The following is a 20599-nucleotide window of genomic DNA, read 5'->3' as shown; positions in this document are numbered from 1 at the left end:
GCCGGCCCCCAGCCCGCCCCATGGAGTAACCCCCAAGGCCACTAGGGGGGAGCCATTGCCCAAGACACCTGGGTGCTGGGAGGCCTCTTGTGACTGGCTGTTCCATAGGCTTTTCCTGCCCCATGGATGTTTGAGCCCCACAGGCCGGTGGGGGGGGGGCAGTGGTGCGGGAACTGGGGGTGCTGCACCCCCCTGGCTGGACGTGGGGCCATCACACCCAGGGTTTACAATTTTGTTCAGTGGTGGCAGCACTCCACGCTACAAACTGTCGCAGCCCCTGGGGGGGCTCCAGGCCCCCAGCTGAGCTGTGAGTGGAGTGGAGGCCAAGCCACTAGGGGCTGCAGCCCTCCTGACGCCACGGATGGGGGTCCCGCCCCCAGTGTACACCCGCCCCTAGCTCTTGGCAGTAGGGTGCCTAGGTCGGGGTGGGGGGCTGATGGAGCCTGCTGGCTGGTACCACACACGCAGGAAGAGGCTGGTGATGTCGAGTTGCTTATTCAGCTTTATTAGACAGAACACGGCAAAGCCCAAGTGCCCCGGCTGTGTGGGCACCGCCCCAGGCCCCCAGCTAGGCTCTGAGCCCCCCGAGGGGAGCGCTGGGGGGGCACCAGGTTGGGGACAGTGTGACTGAAGTGCAGACTTCTGGCCTGAGCACATGGGGCTGGCCCCACTGCCCCTCTTGGCCTTGTCGCTTGCCATCCTGTGGGGCTGGTGAGAACCCTGGCAACAGCCCAATGGGAGCGACCTTGCCTGGGCTGGGGTCTGGGCCCCATTCAAACCCACTCCACCTGGCCTCCCCCACCATCCCCTGAGCCGCAGGCTCTAGCCCCCTGGCCTCCCCCTCCCCAACCTCCAGCCCCCTCCTGGCTCCCCCTCCCCCGACATATCTTATTGGCTTCTGGGAGCCACGCAAGGAACCAGCCCCCAGGCCCTTGTTGCCCCACAGACTCACTCTTTACCCTAGAGCCTCCCCCAAATCTAACACCTGGGAGGGCCTCTCCACAGCCTGGTCCCCGTGGGCAGAGCCCCCCGCTCCCCGCTGTGAGTCCCAGGCCCGTTGCTGCCTGGGCCCTGCCGTCACAGCGGGGGCGTCCGGTGGCTCTCGGTGCGCCAGGGAAGGGCCAGGCTGAGCTGTGGGGATAGGACGTACGTGGCTCCCCCTGGCGCCCCAAGGCCCCAGCCGGGGGGTGCCACCTCCAGCCGCAGGCAGGAGCTCTGCTCCTGCCGGGGGCATGTCGCGGTCTCAGCCAGACACCAGCGCTTGGGCTGCTGGGGCTGCGTCTCCGGTGTCAGCCCAGCAGCGTTGGGCTTGGGGCTTGGCCGCTGGTGCTCTGACTCCAGACAGGGGCCAGGGCTGACCCCCTTGGGGCTGCCACCCGGCCCCTCGCCCTGCTGTTGCTCGCACTCCGCCTCGCCCTCGCTGGCATCTCTGTCCCACTTGCTGCGGGGGGCCCAACGCAGACGCTTCTCCTTCCTGAGGCGCCGGCGGGCGTTGGCGAACCACGTGGAGACCTGGGGGAGGCTCATCTTGCTGATGATGGCTAGCATGACTTTCTCGCCCTTGCTGGGGTAGGGGTTCCTCAAGTGCTGGCCCAGCCAGGCCTTCAGGGCGCTGGTGCTCTCCCGGGAGGTGGCCGCCCTGGCTCGGGACAGCTCCGCGGGCAGGCCCTGGCCGAAGCAGGGGGCACACAGCACGGGGCCGGGCAGGAGCAGGGGCTGGAGGTTGTAAACAGCCGTCACCTGGAAGGCACAGGACAGGGCGGTGAAGCCCTCGGTGCAGAGGTGGCTGCAGGGCCCTGCCGAGGCGTGGGCCGGGAAGGGGCTTGCTGGTGGATTGCCCAAGCCATGAGCTCCCAGCCCTGCCCCAGGGTTCAGTCACACGGGACTGGCACATTTGTTGGTATCTGCTCCCTGAGGGGAGAGCGGGGCTTTTGCTCTGGGAAATCTAGTGTCCTTCCCCCATATCCTGCCGGGGCTCCCAGTTCCTCTCCGCTCTTGTGCTGAGCACACTGGGAAGTGCCCCTCAGCGGCCCCCCTGCCCTCTAGGCTCTGTCCGGGGCGCAGGCTGGGCTCTATGGATACACCCCCAGGCTAGCCCACTGCTCTGCTGGGCCTGCTCCAGCGGTGGGGAGGGGGGGGGGGGAAACGACATGGGAGCATCCCAGCCCTGCCAGATCACAGCTGATCCTGGGGACAGACCGTCTGTGGGGCAGGCCCAGCTCTGCCCCCCACTCCAGAGTACTGAAAGCCACAGGCAGCCCCCTGGGGTTTGCTGGAGCGGGCTCCCAGCACCCACCCCTGCTCCCGAGGATAGCGCTGTGGCCTCCACCGGAGCCAATGGGGAGGGCAGGACCACAGCTCCTGGGAACTATTGTTTGGTTGGGGGGGGGGGCTCAGCGGGCCCATACAGCCAGCTACCCACCCCACAACAGGGAGAGCTGCTACCCCACAGGGAAGGGAGGCAGGCAAGTCCCAGTCTCTGGGGCAGCGTGTACAGTTGGCTGCAGGGGACCAAGGCGTGAGTAGCAGAGTGAGCAGTGATGCCCAGCTGTAACCACTCGCCTGCAATGTCCCACCCAGTGCCAGGGCTAGACCCCCCAGGAATCCTGGTTCCCTGCCCCTGAGCCACCCATTAGCCTCCTCTCCCATTTGAGCTCAGGGTGGCAGACGCTTTGCCAGTGGGTGCTCGGCCCCTGCCCTCCTCCCAGCCACAATGGGTGCAGCGAACTGCCCGCCCCCCGCTTTTCCCACTGGGGTGGGGGCCACGTGCAGGGCACCCCCTGAGGGGCGGCAACAGCCCCCTGCCCCTCCCCAACACCCCAGGCCTGGCGGCCCGTCACTTACTGGCTGTGCCAGGAGACTCAGGTGCGGTGGCAGCAGGTTGGTGTCCTGTGGTGCCGGGTAGGCGCAGGGCAGCTGCAGGACAGCGTGGTGAGGGGGAGGCGGCAGCCCTGGGGCCCCCCACGCCCCTCTGGGGCCCCCCGGCTTGTTGCCAGCCTGAGCCTCCCCCCACACCAGCTGTGCTGCCGCCATGCTGCTGGGACCAGTGGGAAGGAGCCCAGAGCACGGAGCTTTATAGGGGGCTGGGGGCGGGGAGGGTCCGTGTGGGGCCAGCAGGGTGATTGACAGCTGCTTAGCAAGGACTAGCAGTCTGGTGCCAGCTCCTGTTAAAGCGCCCGCACAGATTGTCTGGGTGGTAAATCCCCCAGCACGGCTGGTTCCCTGCAAGTCCAACATGCCATGGTCATGCCACGACCGCGCTCCCGTGCCGGCCATCCCGGGGGTGACACGTGGCACCAGGCCGGAGGAGCCCCGTGCATATGGCGATAGTGCCTGGCTGGCACAGTGGGGTTCTGCTGCACCAAGACATGGGGCATAACCGTCCCCAGCCCAGCCCCCATTGGGCTGGAGGGGGGATGGGCTTGGCCTCATGGCCCACGGGGGTGACCAGAGGGCAGCAGTGGTGGGCCTGGGGAGGCAGCGCTGGGGTGGCACAGGCCTCAGCCCAGGGCTGGGGCGAGGCTGGAGGAGCCGTTGGTATTGGCACTGGTGCTCCAGGGGGGGCCCGCGGTGAAAGGAGTCAGGCCGCCTGCGGCCTACCGCCCAGCAGGCCCCCCCAGGAAGGGAGGCCCGGCAGTTGCCTGGGCCCTGCCCAGTGTGGGGGCGGGGGCTGGAGCCAGGGCTGCTGTGGGGGCAGGCGAGAGAACCCACCTTGCTGCCTGGCCCCCCACCCCAGGTGCAGCCATAGCTCTGGGGATCCTCAGGGCAGCGCCCTGGGCTACTTGGCTGCGCTGAGCCCAGCTGCGGGCGGTGAGAGGGGCCCAGGTGAAAGGACCCATCACTGAGCCCTGGGCAGAACCTCCCCAGGCAGGGGGGTGCAGCTGAGCTGGGCTTAGCCCCAGCTGGGTTGCAGGGAGGGGGCAGACGAGCCCTGGAGGGGAGGGCAGGGGCAGGGGAGCCTGGGAAACAGATTCCAAACAGCAGCAGCTGCTCGGCGGTGTCAGGGGAGACCCCAGCAGCAGGGCGAGGTGGTGGGTATGGGCGTGTGCACGTCAGCATCGCACCCTGGGGCCACCCGCCCTGCCCCCGAGGGCTCTGGTCGCAGGAATCCCGCTGCCCTCAGCCCCGCCGTTCACTCAGTCCCCGGCGGGAGGGGCCCCTGACCCCGAGGGCCCTTCCGGACTCTGCCCCTGGGCCGGGGCTGACACAGACGTGGACCCACAGCTGCACGTAGTGATTTATTTCAGCGTCAGGATCCATTAGAAAACAGCAGAGCTGCAGGGGCGTGGTGCTCCCGGGCTGGGCGAGGTGCCTGGCGCTGGCAGACCCAGCAGTAACCGAGCGAGCGCCGTGTCGGTGGAGATGGGAATCACCAGGGTGGGACAGCAGGGGCTGTGGGTCAGGACTGAGGGGCAGCCTGAGCCCCCGGCAGCGGGTGGCACTAGGGCCGGGCTGGCAGGGGCCGGGAGCCGGCCCCACTACCGGGAGAACTTGCGCACGGCGCGGTACGAGGCTGGCAGGGCGAGGTGCTGCGCCTGCCCCCGCTCCTCCTCCTCCGTCAGGTCCTCGGCAGAGCCCCAGCGCTTCCGGGCCTGGCCGCTGCCCTTGGGCAAGAGCAGACAGGCCAGCGCCCTGTTCCTGCCGCGCACTGCTGGCAGCTCTGGGGGAGAGAGGGCAGGGCAGGGCAGGGTCAGGGCAGGAGATACGGCCCCCTCCCAGCAGGGCTACAACCCCCAGCCCCCTCCACACACACACCCTGACAGCCCCTGTCCTGTCCCCTGCCCTGGGGCACAGCTGAGCTCAACGGGTGCACATGGTGGCACCGAGCAGGGAGTGCCCAGCCCTTTGCACAGACCCCCGCCCCCCAGGCAGCCAGGCTAAGCCCCGCCCTCGCTTGTGTGCCCCTCCCCCCATGCATACGCTGCTTGCGGCCCCCCTCCATGGACCTGCAGGAATGGGGGACAGACAGACAGACAGACAAGGGGCATTTCTCACGGGGCAGCGTGGCAACTCTGTCCAGCGGCTTCTCTGCTCCCAGGTAGTGTCTGGCCAGGTGCCCACTGTGATCCCGCACGTTCTGCTTGGCACCTGCCGGGACACACGGTTCAGCCCCCCTCGCCGGGCACTGCCCCCCCGGCGGCCTGGCCCCAGGATGGAGAATGCACCAAGAGGGCTCCAAGTCCTGGGCCGTGACCCCCTCCCCAACACGGGTCACCCAGCGGGGGGACCCTTGGCTTCAGCCCCGCCCACCTCCCTTCCCACGAGAAGGGCCCAGGCCGGGGGGCAGGGGCTGCTCACCGTAGCTGCGGACGAGCAGGTCCATGACCTGGTGGTGTCCATGCAGAGCAGCAATGTGTAGTGGGGTGTAGCCCTGGGGGGACACGGAAGCATCAGGACACGAGGGACCGGTGGCATCAGACCCCCGGCCAAGCCCTGGAGGAAGGAAATGGGGCTGCCCAGGAGACTCCCCCCACCCCCAGCAATCTCCCCACCCGGGGGACGTGGGCATCACCCCCTCAGAGCGGCCCCCCGGCCCTGAAAAATGCCCCCTTCCATAGCACAGCCCCCAATGATCTCCCCGCCCCCACCCTTCCCAGTGAGACCCCCCAGCATCCAGTCCTGCTCCAGCAACAATCACCCGCCCCCGGGCACCAGTGCCCACTGCCTAATCTGTCCTGAGGAGCCTGCTGCGAGGTCCGTCCATCTGTCCGTCCCCGGGCACCTGCATACTCACGCCCTGCTCGGGGGGGGGGAGGGGGGGAGAGAGCACAGGGTTAGTGCAGAGCTCCAGGACCCACTTCCAGTTAACCCTTCATGCCCTGCACATGCAGTGCCACGCTGCCAATGCAGTGCCCCGCTGCCAGCGCAGTGCAGGCTCCAATGGGGCTCTGGCCGCCACCCCTCCTCCGACATGCCCCATCCCACCGGAGCTCAGGCCCTCGCCCAGCACAGCCCCCTCGCCTGGTGTCCTGGCAAGCCCCCGGCAGCCCCCATGCCCCCGGCTCCTCCTGCCCGCACAGCAGCTGGGCAGGAAGACAGCAGGTACTCACGTGCTGGGTCCGAGCATGGGGAGCAGCGTGGGGAGGGGGAGAGGAGAACCCGTTAGAGCCAGGCACATATGGATCACCGCCCCCCCACTGCTCACAGCCCCCTCGGGGCTCTGCCCCACTTGGCACTCAGCTCCCCAGGCCAGGGACCCCACCCTCCGGGCCCCACTCAGGGAGGTGGGAGGCCATGGGCCTGGGGCTGGCAGAGCCCCTGCTGGGACCTGCTGCCTGGGGCTGGACAGGGCCCCGAGCCCCCCGCCCGCCTCCCCTTGCCCGCCGGGAACTCACCGAGCGCGTGTTCACATCGGCTCCAGCAGCCACCAGCAGCGAGACCAAGTCCTCCTTGCCGTGCTTGGCCGCCCAGTGCAGCGCTGTCTGCGGGGAGAGGCAGGGCTGGGCTCAGACCCCCTGCTGCCCCCCAGCCTCGCCCATCCCCCGAGAGAGCCCTTCTCCCCCCATGTGGGCTCAGACCCCCTGCTGCCCCCCAGCCTCGCCCATCCCCCGAGAGAGCCCTTCCCCCCCCATGCTGGACTCAGACCCCCTGCTGCCCCCCAGCTTTGCCCATCCCCCGAGAGAGCCCTTCTCCCGCCATGTGGGCTCAGACCCCCTGCTGCCCCCCAGCCTCGCCCATCCCCCGAGAGAGCCCTCCTCCCGCCACGTGGGCTCAGACCCCCTGCTGCCCCCCAGCCTCGCCCATCCCCCGAGAGAGCCCTCCCCCCCCATGCTGGACTCAGACCCCCTGCTGCCCCCCAGCCTCGCCCATCCCCCGAGAGAGCCCTCCCCCCCCCATGCTGGACTCAGACCCCCTGCTGCCCCCCAGCCTCGCCCATCCCCCGAGAGAGCCCCCCCCCATGCTGGACTCAGACCCCCTGCTGCCCCCCAGCCTCGCCCATCCCCCGAGAGAGCCCTCCCCCCCCCATGCTGGACTCAGACCCCCTGCTGCCCCCCAGCCTCGCCCATCCCCTGAGAGAGCCCTTCCCCCCCCATGCTGGGCTCAGACCCCCTGCTGCCCCCCAGCCTTGCCCATCCCCCGAGAGAGCCCTTCTCCCGCCATGTGGGCTCAGACCCCCTGCTGCCCCCCAGCCTTGCCCATCCCCCGAGAGAGCCCTTCCCCCCCCATGCTGGGCTCAGACCCCCTGCTGCCCCCCACCCTTGCCCATCCCCCGAGAGAGCCCTTCCCCCCCCATGCTGGACTCAGACCCCCTGCTGCCCCCCAGCCTCGCCCATCTCCCGAGAGAGCCCTTCACCCCCCATGCTGGGCTCAGACCCCCTGCTGCCCCCCAGCCTCGCCCATCCCCCGAGAGAGCCCTTCTCCCCCCATGCTGGGCTCAGACCCCCTGCTGCCCCCCAGCCTCGCCCATCCCCTGAGAGAGCCCTTCCCCCCCCATGCTGGGCTCAGACCCCCTGCTGCCCCCCAGCCTCGCCCATCCCCTGAGAGAGCCCTTCCCCCCCCATGCTGGACTCAGACCCCCTGCTGCCCCCCAGCCTCGCCCATCCCCTGAGAGAGCCCTTCTCCCCCCATGCTGGGCTCAGACCCCCTGCTGCCCCCCAGCCTCGCCCATCCCCTGAGAGAGCCCTTCTCCCCCCATGCTGGGCTCAAACCCCCTGCTGCCCCCCAGCCTTGCCCATCCCCCGAGAGAGCCCTCCCCCCCCATGCTGGGCTCAGACCCCCTGCTGCCCCCCAGCCTCGCCCATCCCCCGAGAGAGCCCTTCTCCCGCCATGTGGGCTCAGACCCCCTGCTGCCCCCCAGCTTTGCCCATCCCCTGAGAGAGCCCTTCCCCCCCCATGCTGGGCTCAGACCCCCTGCTGCCCCCCAGCCTCGCCCATCCCCTGAGAGAGCCCTCCCCCCCCCATGCTGGACTCAGACCCCCTGCTTCCCCCCAGCCTCGCCCATCCCCTGAGAGAGCCCTCCCCCCCCCATGCTGGGCTCAGACCCCCTGCTGCCCCCCAGCCTTGCCCATCCCCTGAGAGAGCCCTTCTCCCCCCATGCTGGGCTCAGACCCCCTGCTGCCCCCAGCCTTGCCCATCCCCTGAGAGAGCCCTTCTCCGCCATGTGGGCTCAGACCCCCTGCTGCCCCCCACCCTTGCCCATCCCCCGAGAGAGCCCTTCTCCCCCCGTGTGGGCTCAGACCCCCTGCTGGCCCCCCCAGCCCACCTTCACTCACCCTGCTCCCCACCATCCTGGGCTCAGGCCGAACCACCTCTGCCCCACCCCCCAGCTCCACTCATCCTGGGCAAAAAAATTACCTGCATCGCACCTCCAGTGGGGAACGTGGGCAGAACACAGACACCTGCACCTCTCCCCTGGCCGGCTCCATGGCACCCTCCCATGGGGCTGAAGGGGGCGCTCTCCCGGGTGGGGGGGTCACTATGTTCAGAAACAGAACCCAGGAGTCCTGACTCCCAGCCCTGAGCTGAGTCTATCTGCCCACTCTGCCCTAGAGACCCTCTGGGGCCCCTGCCCTGCGCCCCATCTGCCAGCGCTCAGCTCGCTGGCGAGGAGCCAGGGAGCCCGGCCCTGGAATGCAGCAGGGAGGGGGCGAGGCTGATCCTGGGGTCCCAGATGGGTCATACTTACAAACTGCTCCCAGCCGAGATGGGCGCCGGCGCCAGCGGGGACGGGAGACGGTGCCAGCAGGGACGGGCAGCGGAGATGAGTGCCGGTGCCAGCAGGGACGGGCAGCGGAGGCAGGAGACGGCGCCAGCAGGGACGGGCAGCGGAGACGGCGCCAGCAGGGACGGGCGACAGGGACGGGCAGCGGAGACGGGCAGCGGGGACGGGCAGCGGAGATGAGTGCCGGTGCCAGCAGGGACGGGCGACAGGGACGGGCAGCGGAGATGGGCGCCGGTGACAGCAGGGACGGGCAGCGGAGGCAGGAGACGGCGCCAGTAGGGATGGGCGACAGGGACGGGGCAGAGAAGGAGACATGTTAGAAGCATCGCATGGGGCCCCCGGAGCCAGCGCGGTGTTGGTCCAGCGAGGGGGAGGGCAGCTAAAACCTTCCATTTGGGGCAGGAAACTCAGCCACCAAACATCTGGATTTGGAAACCCCTGGAGGGAGCTGTTCTTCGGGCCTCGGGCCCCCTTCTCCCTACAAACTGGGCTGCTGGCTGGACTGCTCTGCTACTGCCCTCAGGGCTGGGCTGAGCTCCCATCCAGACCCTCTGGGCTCCCTGCTGGGCATCGGGGCTCCCACCAGGGACCAGGGCTCAACCAACCTGCAGCAACCCCAACACCCCCCGCCCCGAGCCTCTGTGGGAGCAGCAAGGTCCACCTGCCCCGACTTACCCCCTGAGCCGCACCGGAACCAGAGCCCAGCAGGTCAGCAACGGGGAAGAGAGAGAGAGCAGGAAATCAGAGCCTGTAGATGGGGGGGTGGGCAAGAGGGCGGGGAGGGGACAGGCAGGTGTGGGGCAGTGAGTTCATTAGCTGCAGGAGGGGCTGGGATTTCTCAGGAGTTTGACAAGTTTCAGAGTAACAGCCGTGTTAGTCTGTATCCGCAAAAAGAAGAACAGGAGTACTTGTGGCACCTTAGAGACTAACAAATTTATTAGAGCATAAGCTTTCGTGGACTACAGCCCACTTCTTCGGATGCATATAGAATGGAACATATAATGAGGAGATAGATATACACACATACAGAGAGCATAAACAGGTGGGAGTTGTCTTACCAACTCTGAGAGGCCAATTAATTAAGAGGAAAAAAAAAAAAAAAGGACTTCAAAAGTTTTTTTTCTCTTAATTAATTGGCCTCTCAGAGTTGGTAAGACAACTCCCACCTGTTTATGCTCTCTGTATGTGTGTATATATATCTCCTCATTATATGTTCCATTCTATATGCATCCGAAGAAGTGGGCTGTAGTCCACGAAAGCTTATGCTCTAATAAATTTGTTAGTCTCTAAGGTGCCACAAGTACTCCTGTTCTTCTTTTTTCTCAGGAGTTTGGGGTCCCAAGAGCTTGACTTTGCCCCAGGCCCCTCCGGGATTCGCAAGGCAGCGCGACCCACCCCAAGCTGCAGCCTGAGCCGCCCGGTCAGGGCTGGAGGGAGCATGGGCCTGGCATGGCCCTGTACTCACCGAGGTGAAGTCCTGCAGCACGTCCCAAGGGAGCAGAGAGAGAGAGAGAGAGAGAAAATGGGTGAGCTCGGGCTAAGGCTGGGGCAGCCCCCCACACTGCCCAAGAGCAGCGGGTCTGGCCCAGAGCCCCTCCCACTTTCCCCAGCCCAGCTGAGCAGATCAGGCCAGGCATGAGGGCCAGACTTGCCTTCCTGGTGGCCAGGGACGGCTCCTGTTTGAGCAGGTGACTCAGGGTGAGCAGGTGCCCGCTGGCCGCCCCCTGCAGCCACTCCTTCTCCACAGGGTCCAGCTGGGGGGGGAGACACAGAGAGTGACAGATAGCAGCACCGGGGCCCGTCAGGGCCGTAGGGGGGCTGCACAATGGCTCTCGGCCCAGAGAGAGATGGGTTCCCATGAGGATTGTCAAGCAACTAAAAAAATTAATTGCGATTAATCGCGCTGTTAAAGAATAATCGAATACCATTTATTGAAATATTTTTGGATGTTTTCTATATTTCCAAATATATTGATTTCAATTACAACACAGAATACAAAGGGTACAGTGCTCACTTTATATTATTATTTTTATTTCAAATATTTGCACTGTAAAAAACAAAAGAAATAGTATTTTACAATTCACTTAATACAAGTACTGTAGAGCAATCTCTTTATCGTGAAAGTTGAACTTACAAACGTAGAATTATGTACAAAAAATAACTGCATTAAAAAATAAAACACTGTAAAACTTTAAAGCCTACAAGTCCACTCAGTCCTACTTCTCGTTCAGCCAATCGCTCAGACAAACAAGTTTGTTTACATTTACAGGCGATAATGCTGCCCTCTTCTTATTTACAATGTCACCTGGAAGTGAGAACGGGCGTTTGCATGGCACTGTTGTAACCAGCGTTGCAAGGTATTTATGTGCCAGATGCACTAAAGATTCATATGTCCCTTCATGCTTCAGCCACCATTCCAGAGGACATGCGTTCATGCTGATGACGGGTTCTGCTTGATAACAATCCAAAGCAGTGCGGACCAACACATGTTCATTTTCATCATCTGAGTCAGATGCCACCAGCAGAAGGCTGATTTTCTTTTTGGTGGTTTGAGTTCTGTAGTTTCTGCATCGGAGTGTTGGTCTTTTAAGACTTCTGAAAGTAGCTCCACACATCGTCTCTCAGATTTTGGAAGGCACTTCCGATTCTTAAATCTGTAACTATCTTTAGAAATCTCACATTGGTACCTTTGCGTTTTGTCAAATCTGCTGTGACAGTGTTCTTAAAATGAGCAACATGTGCTGGGTCATCATCCGAGACTGCTATAACATGAAATATATGGCAGAATGTGGGTAAAACAGAGCAGGGGACCTACAATTCTCTCCCTAGGAGTTCAGTCGCTAATTTAATTAATGCATTATTTTTTGTAATGAGCATCATCAGCATGAACGCGTGTCCTCTGGAATGGTGGCCGAAGCATGAAGGGGCCTACGAATGTTTAGCATATCTGACACGTAAACACCTTGCAACGCCAGCTACAAAAGTGCCATGCAAACGCCTGTTCTCACTTTCAGGTAACATTATAAATAAGAAGCAGGCAGCTTTATCACCTGTAAATGTAAACAAACTTGTTTGTCTTAGCGATTGGCTAAACGAGAAGTAGGACTGAGTGGACTTGTAGGCTCTAAAGTTTTACATTGTTTTGTTTTTGAGTGCAGTTATGTAACAAAAAATCTACATTTGCAAGTTGCACTTTCACGATAAAGAGATTGCACTACAGCACTTATATGAGGTGAACTGAAAAATACTATTTCTTTTATCATTTTACAGTGCAAATATTCGTAATAAAAATAATATAAAGTGAGCACTGTCCACTTTGTATTCTGTGTTGTAATTGAAATCGATATATTTGAAAATGTAGAAAACATCCAAAATATTTAATACATTTCAATTGGTATTCGATTAACAGTGCGAATAATTGCAATTAATTTTTTGAGTTAATTGCATGGGTTAACTGCGATTAATCGACGCCCTAGTTCCCACCTCTCAGCAGCACTGGGGCCGGGGAGGGGGGAGCTCACAGTGGCCCTCGGCCCAGAGGGAGACGGGTCCCCACTTCTCAGCAGCACCGGGGCCGGGGGGGGAAGGGGGAGCTCACAGTGACCCTCGGCCCAGAGGGAGACGGGTCCCCACCTCTCAGCAGCACCGGGGCAGGGGGATGGGGGGGAGCTCACAGTGGCCCTCGGCCCAGAGGGAGACGGGTCCCCACCTCTCAGCAGGGAGGCTGGGCAGACCCCAGCTCGAGAACACGGGACGGGGATGAAGCGAGGAGGGGCTCAGCGTCGGCTGCCGGAAGGAGTCGGGGCTCTCACCTGGGAGGTGACCCAGCAGCTCCGACAGAGACCCAGAGCCTGAGCACAGAGGTCTCTGCAGCGTGCCTGGGCTTGGGGCTCACCAGAACAGTCTGTGCTTCAGCCTCCCTCTCTCTGGGCCACCCTACGGCCTCCCTGTACCGTGTCCAGGGGACAACAAACCCGCCTGGTGTGCCAGCGCCGTGCGAGTGTCACTGAAAGGCGGGGCGAGGTGCGGTCACCCCAGCAGGGCGCACGAGGCTCTGCCAGGGGCTGGCTCAGTGGGACTGGCTGAGCGGAGCTCATGGCGCCAAGCAGGAGGGCAGGAGCCTGGAGGTCCTGTCTAAGGAGGTGGGGAGGCTGCACGTCCTGCCCGGGGCAGGAAGAGGGAGACCCTGGGGGCTGGGGGGCCTGGCACTGACGGGGCCTGTCCTAGAGACTGTTCCACGGCTGGGGGCGTAGCACCGATCCTGGGCATCCGACACCCCGTCCTGCCTATTACTCACCGCCACAGAGCTGGAGCCCAGGCTGCTCCCTCCATCTTCGGAGGCGTCCTGCTCCGACTCCGGCTGCCGGGAGAGCAGAGGGAGGGGGAGGGAGGGAGGTGCACGGGGCTGCCAGGAGGGCCGGGGGAGTGACGCAGCTGCAGCCAGTGCCCACTGCCCATTCTGACGGCACCAAGGGACACCACAGCTGGGGGCAGTCCCCAGCCCCACCTCCTCCCCCACCTTCCAGGGGCTGGAGAACTGCCCACTTCTGGGGAACCTCCCTGTCCTGCCTGCCAGCCCTGCGGCCGCGTGCCAGGCTCCCCACAGCCCAGGACCTACCCGGGTTCCGTGTGGCAGTGACCCAAGAGCCGCTGGGATCAGGCCCCTGGGATCTGTCTGCTCCCTGGAGCGGGGCCAGGAATACCGCCATGTCCGGGGTACTGGGCCCCGGCTGCCCCACGGGTGCTGGGGCCTGCAGGGGACACAGAATCCCTGCCAGGGCCTGGCCCAGCCCCTGCAATTCCCCAGCCCCCCCATGCAGTCCCTCAAAAGCACAGCCCAGAGCACCCCCATGAGCCCAGGAGCTCCCAGCCACTCCCCGTCTGCAGCGCCTGGAGGCCTCAGCGCTGCCTCCTGGTGGAGCACCCAGCACGTGTCCTTGGAGACACTAGGGTTGGGTTCCCCTTTCCCGCACGTATCCCGCCAGCAGGGCAAATCGGGCGTTGGCCGCTGCCAGTGACCCCAGACTCCTGCTCGGGATCACCGTCTACAGCGCCCCCAAACACCTGGGGCTCTAACCCGCTCCCCCACGCCCCCAAGACCACGGTCCCCCACCAACACACGCCATTCTCTGCCCATTCACCGGGGGTGTCTCCCACAGCACACCCCGCCCCCCCCGGGTCAGATACCTTCTACCCAGGGCATCCCAGGGGGGCCCACACCCGGCTCCTCCCGCCGCCACTGGCTACTTTGCCGGGCACCCCTCACCTTGGAGACGCTCTCTGCATCCTCCTCTGCCGCTCTTGGGGGCTCGGACTCCAGCTGTGGGTCGGGGGCTGTAGCAGGGACCCCCTCGAGGCTGCCCCAGGCTGCAGTGCTCTGCCCCCCAGGAGACATACCATCCCCCCAATTCAGGACGAGCTGCCTGTGGGTCTGTCCCCACCACTAGCTGGGAGCACAGGGGCCTGGGGATGAGGGGGATGTAGTGAAACAGAGCCCCTGGGGCTCCATGCTGAGGCCCCGGCCCAGAGCTCTCCCCCTTCTCCTCCCTCTGGGGCCCAGAGCTCTCCCCCTTCTCCTCCCTCTGGGGCCCAGAGCTCTCCCCCTTCTCCTCCCTCTGGGGCCCAGAGCTCTCCCCCTTCCCTTCCCCCCGGGGCCCAGAGCCCTCCCCAAGCTCCCAGGGCAGGGGATGTGGGGGGCTGCTGTGGTGGGGAGGGGCCAGGGAGCCAAGGGAGCGGGCGAAGGTTCCCCGAGTCTCACCGAAGCACTGAAGTCAGTGACCAGGATGTGGGGCAATGCAGCCTCTTCCTCTGGCCCTGCCCGCGGGCCCTCCCACAGGGCCATGCCGGCCGGCGGGCCAGGCGCTGCTTCCTGGGAGCGTCGCTTCAGCACCACGTTCTTCTCGCCCTGTGGGTCAGATCAGAGCATGTCACGGCCTGGTGCACCCTCGCCCTCCCCCCGCTGGGCCCCGGGGATGCCCACCCCACAGAGCCCTTCCCGGGGGTGGGGGCTGAGCTTAGACCAGGAAATGCCCACACTCACCTCCCCCTGCCGGACCAGGGCTAGCTTCTTCCCAAGCTCCATGAAGGCCTCGTGGGGCTGAGCTGTGGGGACAAGGGCCGGGTCACACAGGGCAGGGCCTGTTCAGACTTCCCTGGGACGGGGACTCCTGGGGGTCACCCACAGTCCCTTCCCCAGTGGGACCCCGTCCAGCTGCCCCCATCCAGGCTCTTGGCAGCAGCTGGATTCCCGTGTTCTGGCCCCTTTCCCACCAGAACAAGGCACGAAATGCTGGAAACCGCCTGTCCCGCAGAGCATCCCGGCAGCCAGTGTCACTGCAGCCCCATGGGACCCCCACCTCCCTAACATCCTGTGGCGGTGAGTCCCCCAGGACAACATCAAGATCATGCCGAGAAGAACTCCCTTCTATTGACTGACCCCTTCCTGCCCCATCTCCCAGCGCAGAGCTCCCCTCCCCATCGGGTCAGGCTCTCCGGCTCCTGCTCCAGGCTGAGGAAATGCCTGGTCACCCAGCCACAAACACCGGAACAAGCAGACCCAGGTCCGTCTGCGCAGGGATAAAAGCCCCATGGCTGTGGCTGGCCCAGGTCATCTGACTCGGGCTCCGGAACGAAAAAATCGCCATGCAGACGTTTGGGCGTGGGCTGGAACTAGGCCTGGGAACCTCCCACCCCGCAGGGGCCTGAGCGTCTGCACGGTGATTTTTCAGCCCCGCAGCCAGAGCCCCGGCCAGCCGCGGGGTTTTAGCCCTGTGTAGATGTAGCTCCGGGGGCCAGAGCTAACAGCTGGGGGCTACGCAGCACCGCACCGGGCCTCTGCACAGCGCCCAGCAGGACCAAAGCGAACATGCAGCTAGCATGGGACTGAGCCCCACGGGCAGGCAGAGTCACCCCCCCCACGCAGCCCCAGAGCCCCACGGGCTGGCAGAGTCACCCCCCACCAAGCAGCCCCAAAGCCCCACGGGCAGGCAGGGTCACACACACACACACCCCGCAGCCCCAAAGCCCCACGGGCAGGCAGGGTCACACCCCCCCCCCCCCCCCAGGAAGGCTGGAGTGCCCAGCAGCCCACGGCAGTTCGAGGTCACTAGTTCAGCGTGTTGGTACCTGCTGGAAGCTGCTCCCCAGGGCAGAAGGGAACTGCCAGGACCCCCTGGCTGCGGGGGTTTCTCTGGGGAGAGTGCTGGAGAGGAGGGCTGGCCTGGCTGGGATCACACACAGCCCTATCTCCCCAGAGCAGACATCCAGACAGGAACCCCCTCCCAGGGCTCCACCCAGACTTGCCAGCTGACAACTACCCGGGGGGGGGAGGGGAGGGAGCACTGGGTTTAAAGTGACCCCTTGCACAGGGACCCTGGGGCCGGAAGGGGTCCGGGGGCCCATCCACTCCCCCCCTGCTCAACAGCCCCCAAGGCAGTGTCCTCCGGGCACCTGCCATGCCAGCCCGAGGGGGTCGGCTCAGCCAGTGCACACCAGAGAGCTGTCACCCAGCGGGGCCGGGCTAGTTTGGGTGAAGCCGCGGCTCCCAGAGACAAGCCCCACTCTTGTCTGAACTGGCACCTGGCAGGTTTACATTGAAAGGGCACCAGGAGGGACACAGGAACGGCCAGACAGGCTCAGCCCCGAGGCCCATTGCCCCAGTCTCCAACAGTGCCAGCCCCAGACATGTCAGAGGGAGGCACAAGGATCCCACAGTCAGTCAACGGACCCCCACAAAGGTCTCACCCTGATCTCCAATAGTCAAAGATCAGTTCAGACCCTGGAACTCTTCCAACCATTTTGTCAGCATTAACTATGACATCTCTGGAGATTCGGGATCTCCATCCCCCTTGGAATCTAGCCAAGTTCTTGGCTCAGTGACATCCTGTGGCAGTGAGTTCCACAGGCTAATTACACAATGCGTGAATAAGAATTTCCTTTATCAGTTTTGAATTCCCCACCTGTCGGTTTCACTGGTCGTTCGTTGGTGCTTGTGCTGTGGCTCAGTTTTCCCAGCCTTGCTCGTTCTCGTCACCCTTCCCTGACCCCCCAGCTGCGTGCGACGGGGCCCAGCGCTGCCCACAGGATCCGCACCATCGATTGATGCAAAGGCGCTGGAACATTCCCCGTGTTATTCTCCACCCCGGTCCTTGTGCAGCTCTTCTGCCTGCAGCTGTGCATTGAGCAGAGGTCTCCATTGCTACCTGCAGTGGCACCCCGCTCCCGTCCCTGGCCGCTAATCTAGCCCCCTGGGAGGTGTCAAATTGTCCCCTCCAATGTGCATCACTTCGTGTTTATCACCACTGACTCCCATTTGCCACCACCTTCCTGGATTCCAAAGCCAGAAGGGACCTGTGATCATCCAGTCTGACCGGGCCAGAGACCTGCCCCCAAACCATTCCTAGAGCAGAGCTCCTGGAGAAACCTCCCGTCTGGATTTAAAGGAGTCAGTGATGGGAACCCACCCCGGCCCCGGGAAGTCGTTCCAATGGGAAACGACCTCACTTCTGAAAAATTACGCTGTATTTCCTCACTTGTCTAACTTCAGCACCCCCACTGACCAGCACCCGCCAGCTGGCAGCTGAAGTGAGACGAACTCCCGTCAGCTGCTGCGTTTGCCCGCACCCTGCCCAGCTCCTGCTCACATCACTAATAACGAGATTAAACAACACAGGTCCCAGCACGGCACCTTGCAGCCCGCTCTGACCTTGTGACATGGTGAGAACTGTGACCATTCCTCCCTGCTCTACTCTCATCCGGGACGACAATGAGCATCTCTAGCAGCTCCCTGTGTGCGACCTCATCCACCTAGACGTTGGAATCGAAATGAATGAGGCCACCTGGTTCCCCTTCCCGACACAGCCCTGCACAGGACCAGGCGGGGGACAGCACCTTTGCCAGCTCTGGATCCAGGCCAGAAGGGCCTGCCTGGAGCCCCAGAGTGAGCCGGCTGGCCCCCACGCACCCAGTGGTGTGGAAGGGGCCACTGCTGGCTGAAATCGCCCACAGTCCATGAGAGGCAGCCGGCATCTCTCTCAGAAGCCTATGGGCAGAGCGAGGGCTGATAAATGGTTAACGAATCGGTTGCTCAGCCCAAACCCCCTTCCTGTTAGCACAGGGGAGAGGCAAAGGAACAAATAAGAGAGGAACACAAACCCCGATATCCTGCCCTGGCTGCAGCCCCACCAGCCTGGGCCGTTTCTGGCAGGATGTGCTGAGGGAGGAGGCGGAGACGTTCCGGCTTCCATTGGGAACTGTCCCAGAAGAAACGGGACAAAGGAGTCCAGGCAAGGGGGGCTGGAGCTGAGCATTTGGGGAGCAGCCAGGAGAGGCTTGGTTCAGGCAGCTGTGAGCAGCTGTTTTAGGGCAGGGGCCTGGGAGTCAGGAGCGCCCAGATGGGAACTCGCCCGGCGCGACTCCCTGCTCAGATGTGGATTATCTCCCAGGTTGGATCCGTAATTAAACACCGACTAATCACACTCTCAGGATATTAAACATGTAACAAACCCGCTTAGCTCTGGCCAGGGACAGGGAACGGGAAGGTCACCCAGGCTAATGAGCAACAAGTGCGGTGGTGTCTCCAGGCGCTGATCTCCACAGCTCTCCTAGGAGAAGGACAAACTCCATCACTGCCACCCCCTTTTCCCCGAGTTGGTGGAGGCCCAGACCCTGCCTAGCACAGGGGTTACCGCCCAGACCCTGTGCACACAGCACAGCTAGCATGGCACCCCCCTTGCCCCTCCTAGTGCCAGCCCCTCCCAACTACTTCAGCATGGCCCCAAGCCACGACAGGCCTCTCACCCATTCTGTCTTAGGGCCAGAGCACCCTGGGCCAAGCACAAAGAGAAGCCCGGTCCCGTCTGGCAGCACGTTCTTGCTGTGCTGCTCCGAGCGCACGGCCCACGCTCAGCAGTGACACCAACTTGGGGGGGCCTGCACAGGCCATGCGCCCCCTCACAGCCCATGGCTCCTGGCAACAGCCCCATAGTCTGCACTCATCTCCGCTCCAGCTCCCTTGGCAACTACCCGGGTGCCCCTGGAGCCCCGGCTTCGCCCACCCACGTGGGGGGCCCAGGTCTCAGCCCCGAACCCCGGCCCTTTTGCTCTTCTCTGAACTCCCTCCAGTTTCTCATCATGGCTTGAGCCCCAGGCTGAACACTAATGTGGGGTGGGGGGTGTCTCCAATGGGCCCAGGGTCTCCCCGGGGGCCAAGCACTGACCGGGGGGTCTCCCCGAGGGCCAAGCACCGAGCCTGGGGGAGTTGCGAGTCTCTCCCTAGGGCGGCGGCTGAAATGCTGGTTCCGAGCTGGATTTGGGGCCCGGGTCCCCCGGCGCCGGGCAGGGGGCAGCCAAGGCAGGGCTGGAAGCTCCCGCGGTGCCCGAGGCTGTGGGGACTCCTCAGGGACCATCCTCCCCGAGCCCCCCCAGCCCTGGCTCACCTGGGAGCGGGGTCCCCGAGCGGGGCCGGCGCTGCTCCAGCAGCTGCGCTCCGCGCTGGGCCGGGCACTGCGGCGGGCGGGGCTCGGAGCGCACGGGCCAGCCCAGGACGCTGCGCCCCGGAGCGGAGCGGCCTGTCCCGTCCCGGGTATCGAGCCCCGAGCCCCGCTCGAGTACAGCCGCCGGGTTCGGCCCGGCCCGGCTCCCAGAGCCCCCGGCGACCGGCCGGGCTGGGGGCAGCCCCGGGACACTCCCGGAGCGCTGCGCGCGGGACAGGCTGCGCCCAGAGCGCGAGAACCGGGCAGGCGCAGCCCAGGGGCTGGGGGCGGGCGGCCTGCAGCCGAGGGGCGGTTTGGGGGGGGGGGGGGGGCTGCAGCCTAGGGGCTGGGGGGCGGCCTGCGAGGGGCGGCTGGGAGCCTCTGGCGGCAGGAGCCAGGCACGGGGCTGGTCCGTCCAGGGCGGGGGCCGCCGGGCCGGCCGTGCAGGCAGCCGGGCAGGGGCTCAGGCACCGGCCCCCCAAGGCCAAGGGAAAACTCCTCCGGCCGGCAGGGCGAGGGGGAGCCTGGCCGAGGTCCCTGCCGCAGGCCGCTCGCTCTTGGGAGGGCAGGCCAAGGCCCTGCTGGTGCCTTTGGCCCCGGCTGTAGGCCAGGCACTGCCGGGCTGGCATGAGGGCAGTGGGGTGAGCTCATGGCCTGGTATGTGCTGGAACAAAGTCTCTTGCTCAGCCCCAGGGAAGGGCGGGGGCAGCTGAGTGGGCTCCTTGCTGGGGAGGGCACGGTGCACCCCTTCCTTGGCTTGACGCAAGGAGCAGGATCCCGGCCCGGAGAGTGGGGTTTTCGCTGCCGACTAAAGCCAGATGGGTCAGAAGTGCTGCAGAGCTCCACAGGCAGGGAGGAGGGTGCTCCTGGCTGGAGCAGGAAGGGGGTGGTGGGGTCTGAGGGCTCCTGGAGCCTGGGAGCCTATGGGGTCTATCCTATGACCCAGCAGCACTCCTGTCGAGTATCCCAGCCTGTCCCTCTTCAAAGCACTGGAGTGAGCCCAGCCCCTCTCACCGCATGGCCTTAGGGCCATTGTCCAGATTGCACAGCTAAGGTGGGCAGTGAGGAAAAAGGAGTACAGCCATGCGGTCATCTCCAGGCCGGCGGGGCTGAGGAGCACAACTGCCTCGCAAACATCTTCAAACCCAACTGTGCGTCCTGGCTCAGCTCCCCCTCGCAGCGCCACACGAGGCTTGGCCAAGCTCGGGCGGAGTAACTGGGACCTCTGCAAAGCCCCCACGCTGCTCACCCAGCATACGTCACCCCTGGGGCAGCCCGAGGAAAACAGGGCCCCTGCTCTCTGCCCCTTGGCCCTGGCCCACCTGGGCTCAGGCTGAACCAGCACCGTTCCTGGGGTGGGAGATACAGATCCCCACTTGCCCCAACTCTTACACGGCAGCAGCTCCATCTTTGCACACGCGGGGAGGTGGCCGCCTTGTGCTGTTCAGCTGCAGGAGCAGGCAGG

At 64.4% G+C, this 20599-nt stretch overlaps 2 protein-coding genes across 4 annotated transcripts; both read right to left on the bottom strand.

Annotated features, from left to right (window-relative positions):
• Nucleotides 1-873: 873 nt before the first annotated feature.
• Nucleotides 874-9584, bottom strand: LOC128846907 (ankyrin repeat domain-containing protein SOWAHA-like). Of its 3 annotated transcripts, none has more exons than XM_054046176.1 (6): nt 8627-9584; nt 6337-6422; nt 6051-6074; nt 5299-5371; nt 4996-5088; nt 874-1740 (listed from the first exon to the last, which is right to left on the bottom strand). In XM_054046176.1, the coding sequence occupies exons 1-6, from the start codon at nt 9053-9055 to the stop codon at nt 1078-1080; spliced, it is 1368 nt and encodes a 455-aa protein (XP_053902151.1). In that variant the 5' UTR covers nt 9056-9584; the 3' UTR covers nt 874-1077. The 3 variants fall into 3 exon arrangements, with proteins under 3 accessions (XP_053902151.1, XP_053902152.1, XP_053902153.1); XM_054046177.1 differs by having other exon boundaries at nt 876-1740; nt 8296-8720; XM_054046178.1 differs by lacking the exons at nt 874-1740; nt 6051-6074 and adding an exon at nt 4226-4660 and having other exon boundaries at nt 6336-6422; nt 8627-9547.
• LOC128846686 (uncharacterized) lies at nt 9334-20153 on the bottom strand. The gene is made up of 9 exons (XM_054045929.1): nt 20149-20153; nt 19099-19430; nt 14703-14764; nt 14421-14567; nt 13929-14039; nt 12960-13067; nt 10315-10416; nt 9967-10139; nt 9334-9340 (listed from the first exon to the last, which is right to left on the bottom strand). Exons 1-9 carry the CDS (start codon nt 20151-20153, stop codon nt 9334-9336), a joined length of 1047 nt encoding a protein of 348 aa, XP_053901904.1.
• Between the last annotated feature and the right edge of the window lie 446 nt (nt 20154-20599).

This window comes from Malaclemys terrapin, chromosome 12 (genome assembly GCF_027887155.1).
Source record: "Malaclemys terrapin pileata isolate rMalTer1 chromosome 12, rMalTer1.hap1, whole genome shotgun sequence".
NCBI lineage: Eukaryota > Metazoa > Chordata > Testudines > Emydidae > Malaclemys > Malaclemys terrapin.
The sequence above is the reverse complement of the archived record's forward strand: the minus strand, read 5'-3'. Positions and strand labels throughout refer to the sequence as shown.

What these genes read in the sequence shown, in the direction of transcription:
- LOC128846907 (XM_054046176.1), bottom strand. Translation starts at nt 9,055, where the DNA reads ATGGAAGGTTTTAGCTGCCCTCCCCCTCGCTGGACCAACACCGCGCTG. An exon ending in CCCATGCTCGGACCCAGCAC is followed by an intron (nt 5,372 to 6,050) that starts GTGAGTACCTGC and finishes GTGTCCCCCCAG; the next exon opens with GGCTACACCCCACTACACAT. An exon ending in CAGAGTTGCCACGCTGCCCC is followed by an intron (nt 1,741 to 4,995) that starts GTGAGAAATGCC and finishes TGTGCCTTCCAG; the next exon opens with GTGACGGCTGTTTACAACCT.
- LOC128846686 (XM_054045929.1), bottom strand. An exon ending in TCACTGACTTCAGTGCTTCG is followed by an intron (nt 14,040 to 14,420) that starts GTGAGACTCGGG and finishes CCTGGGGGGCAG; the next exon opens with AGCACTGCAGCCTGGGGCAG. An exon ending in TGGGCTCCAGCTCTGTGGCG is followed by an intron (nt 10,417 to 12,959) that starts GTGAGTAATAGG and finishes CTCCCCCCCCAG; the next exon opens with CTGGACCCTGTGGAGAAGGA.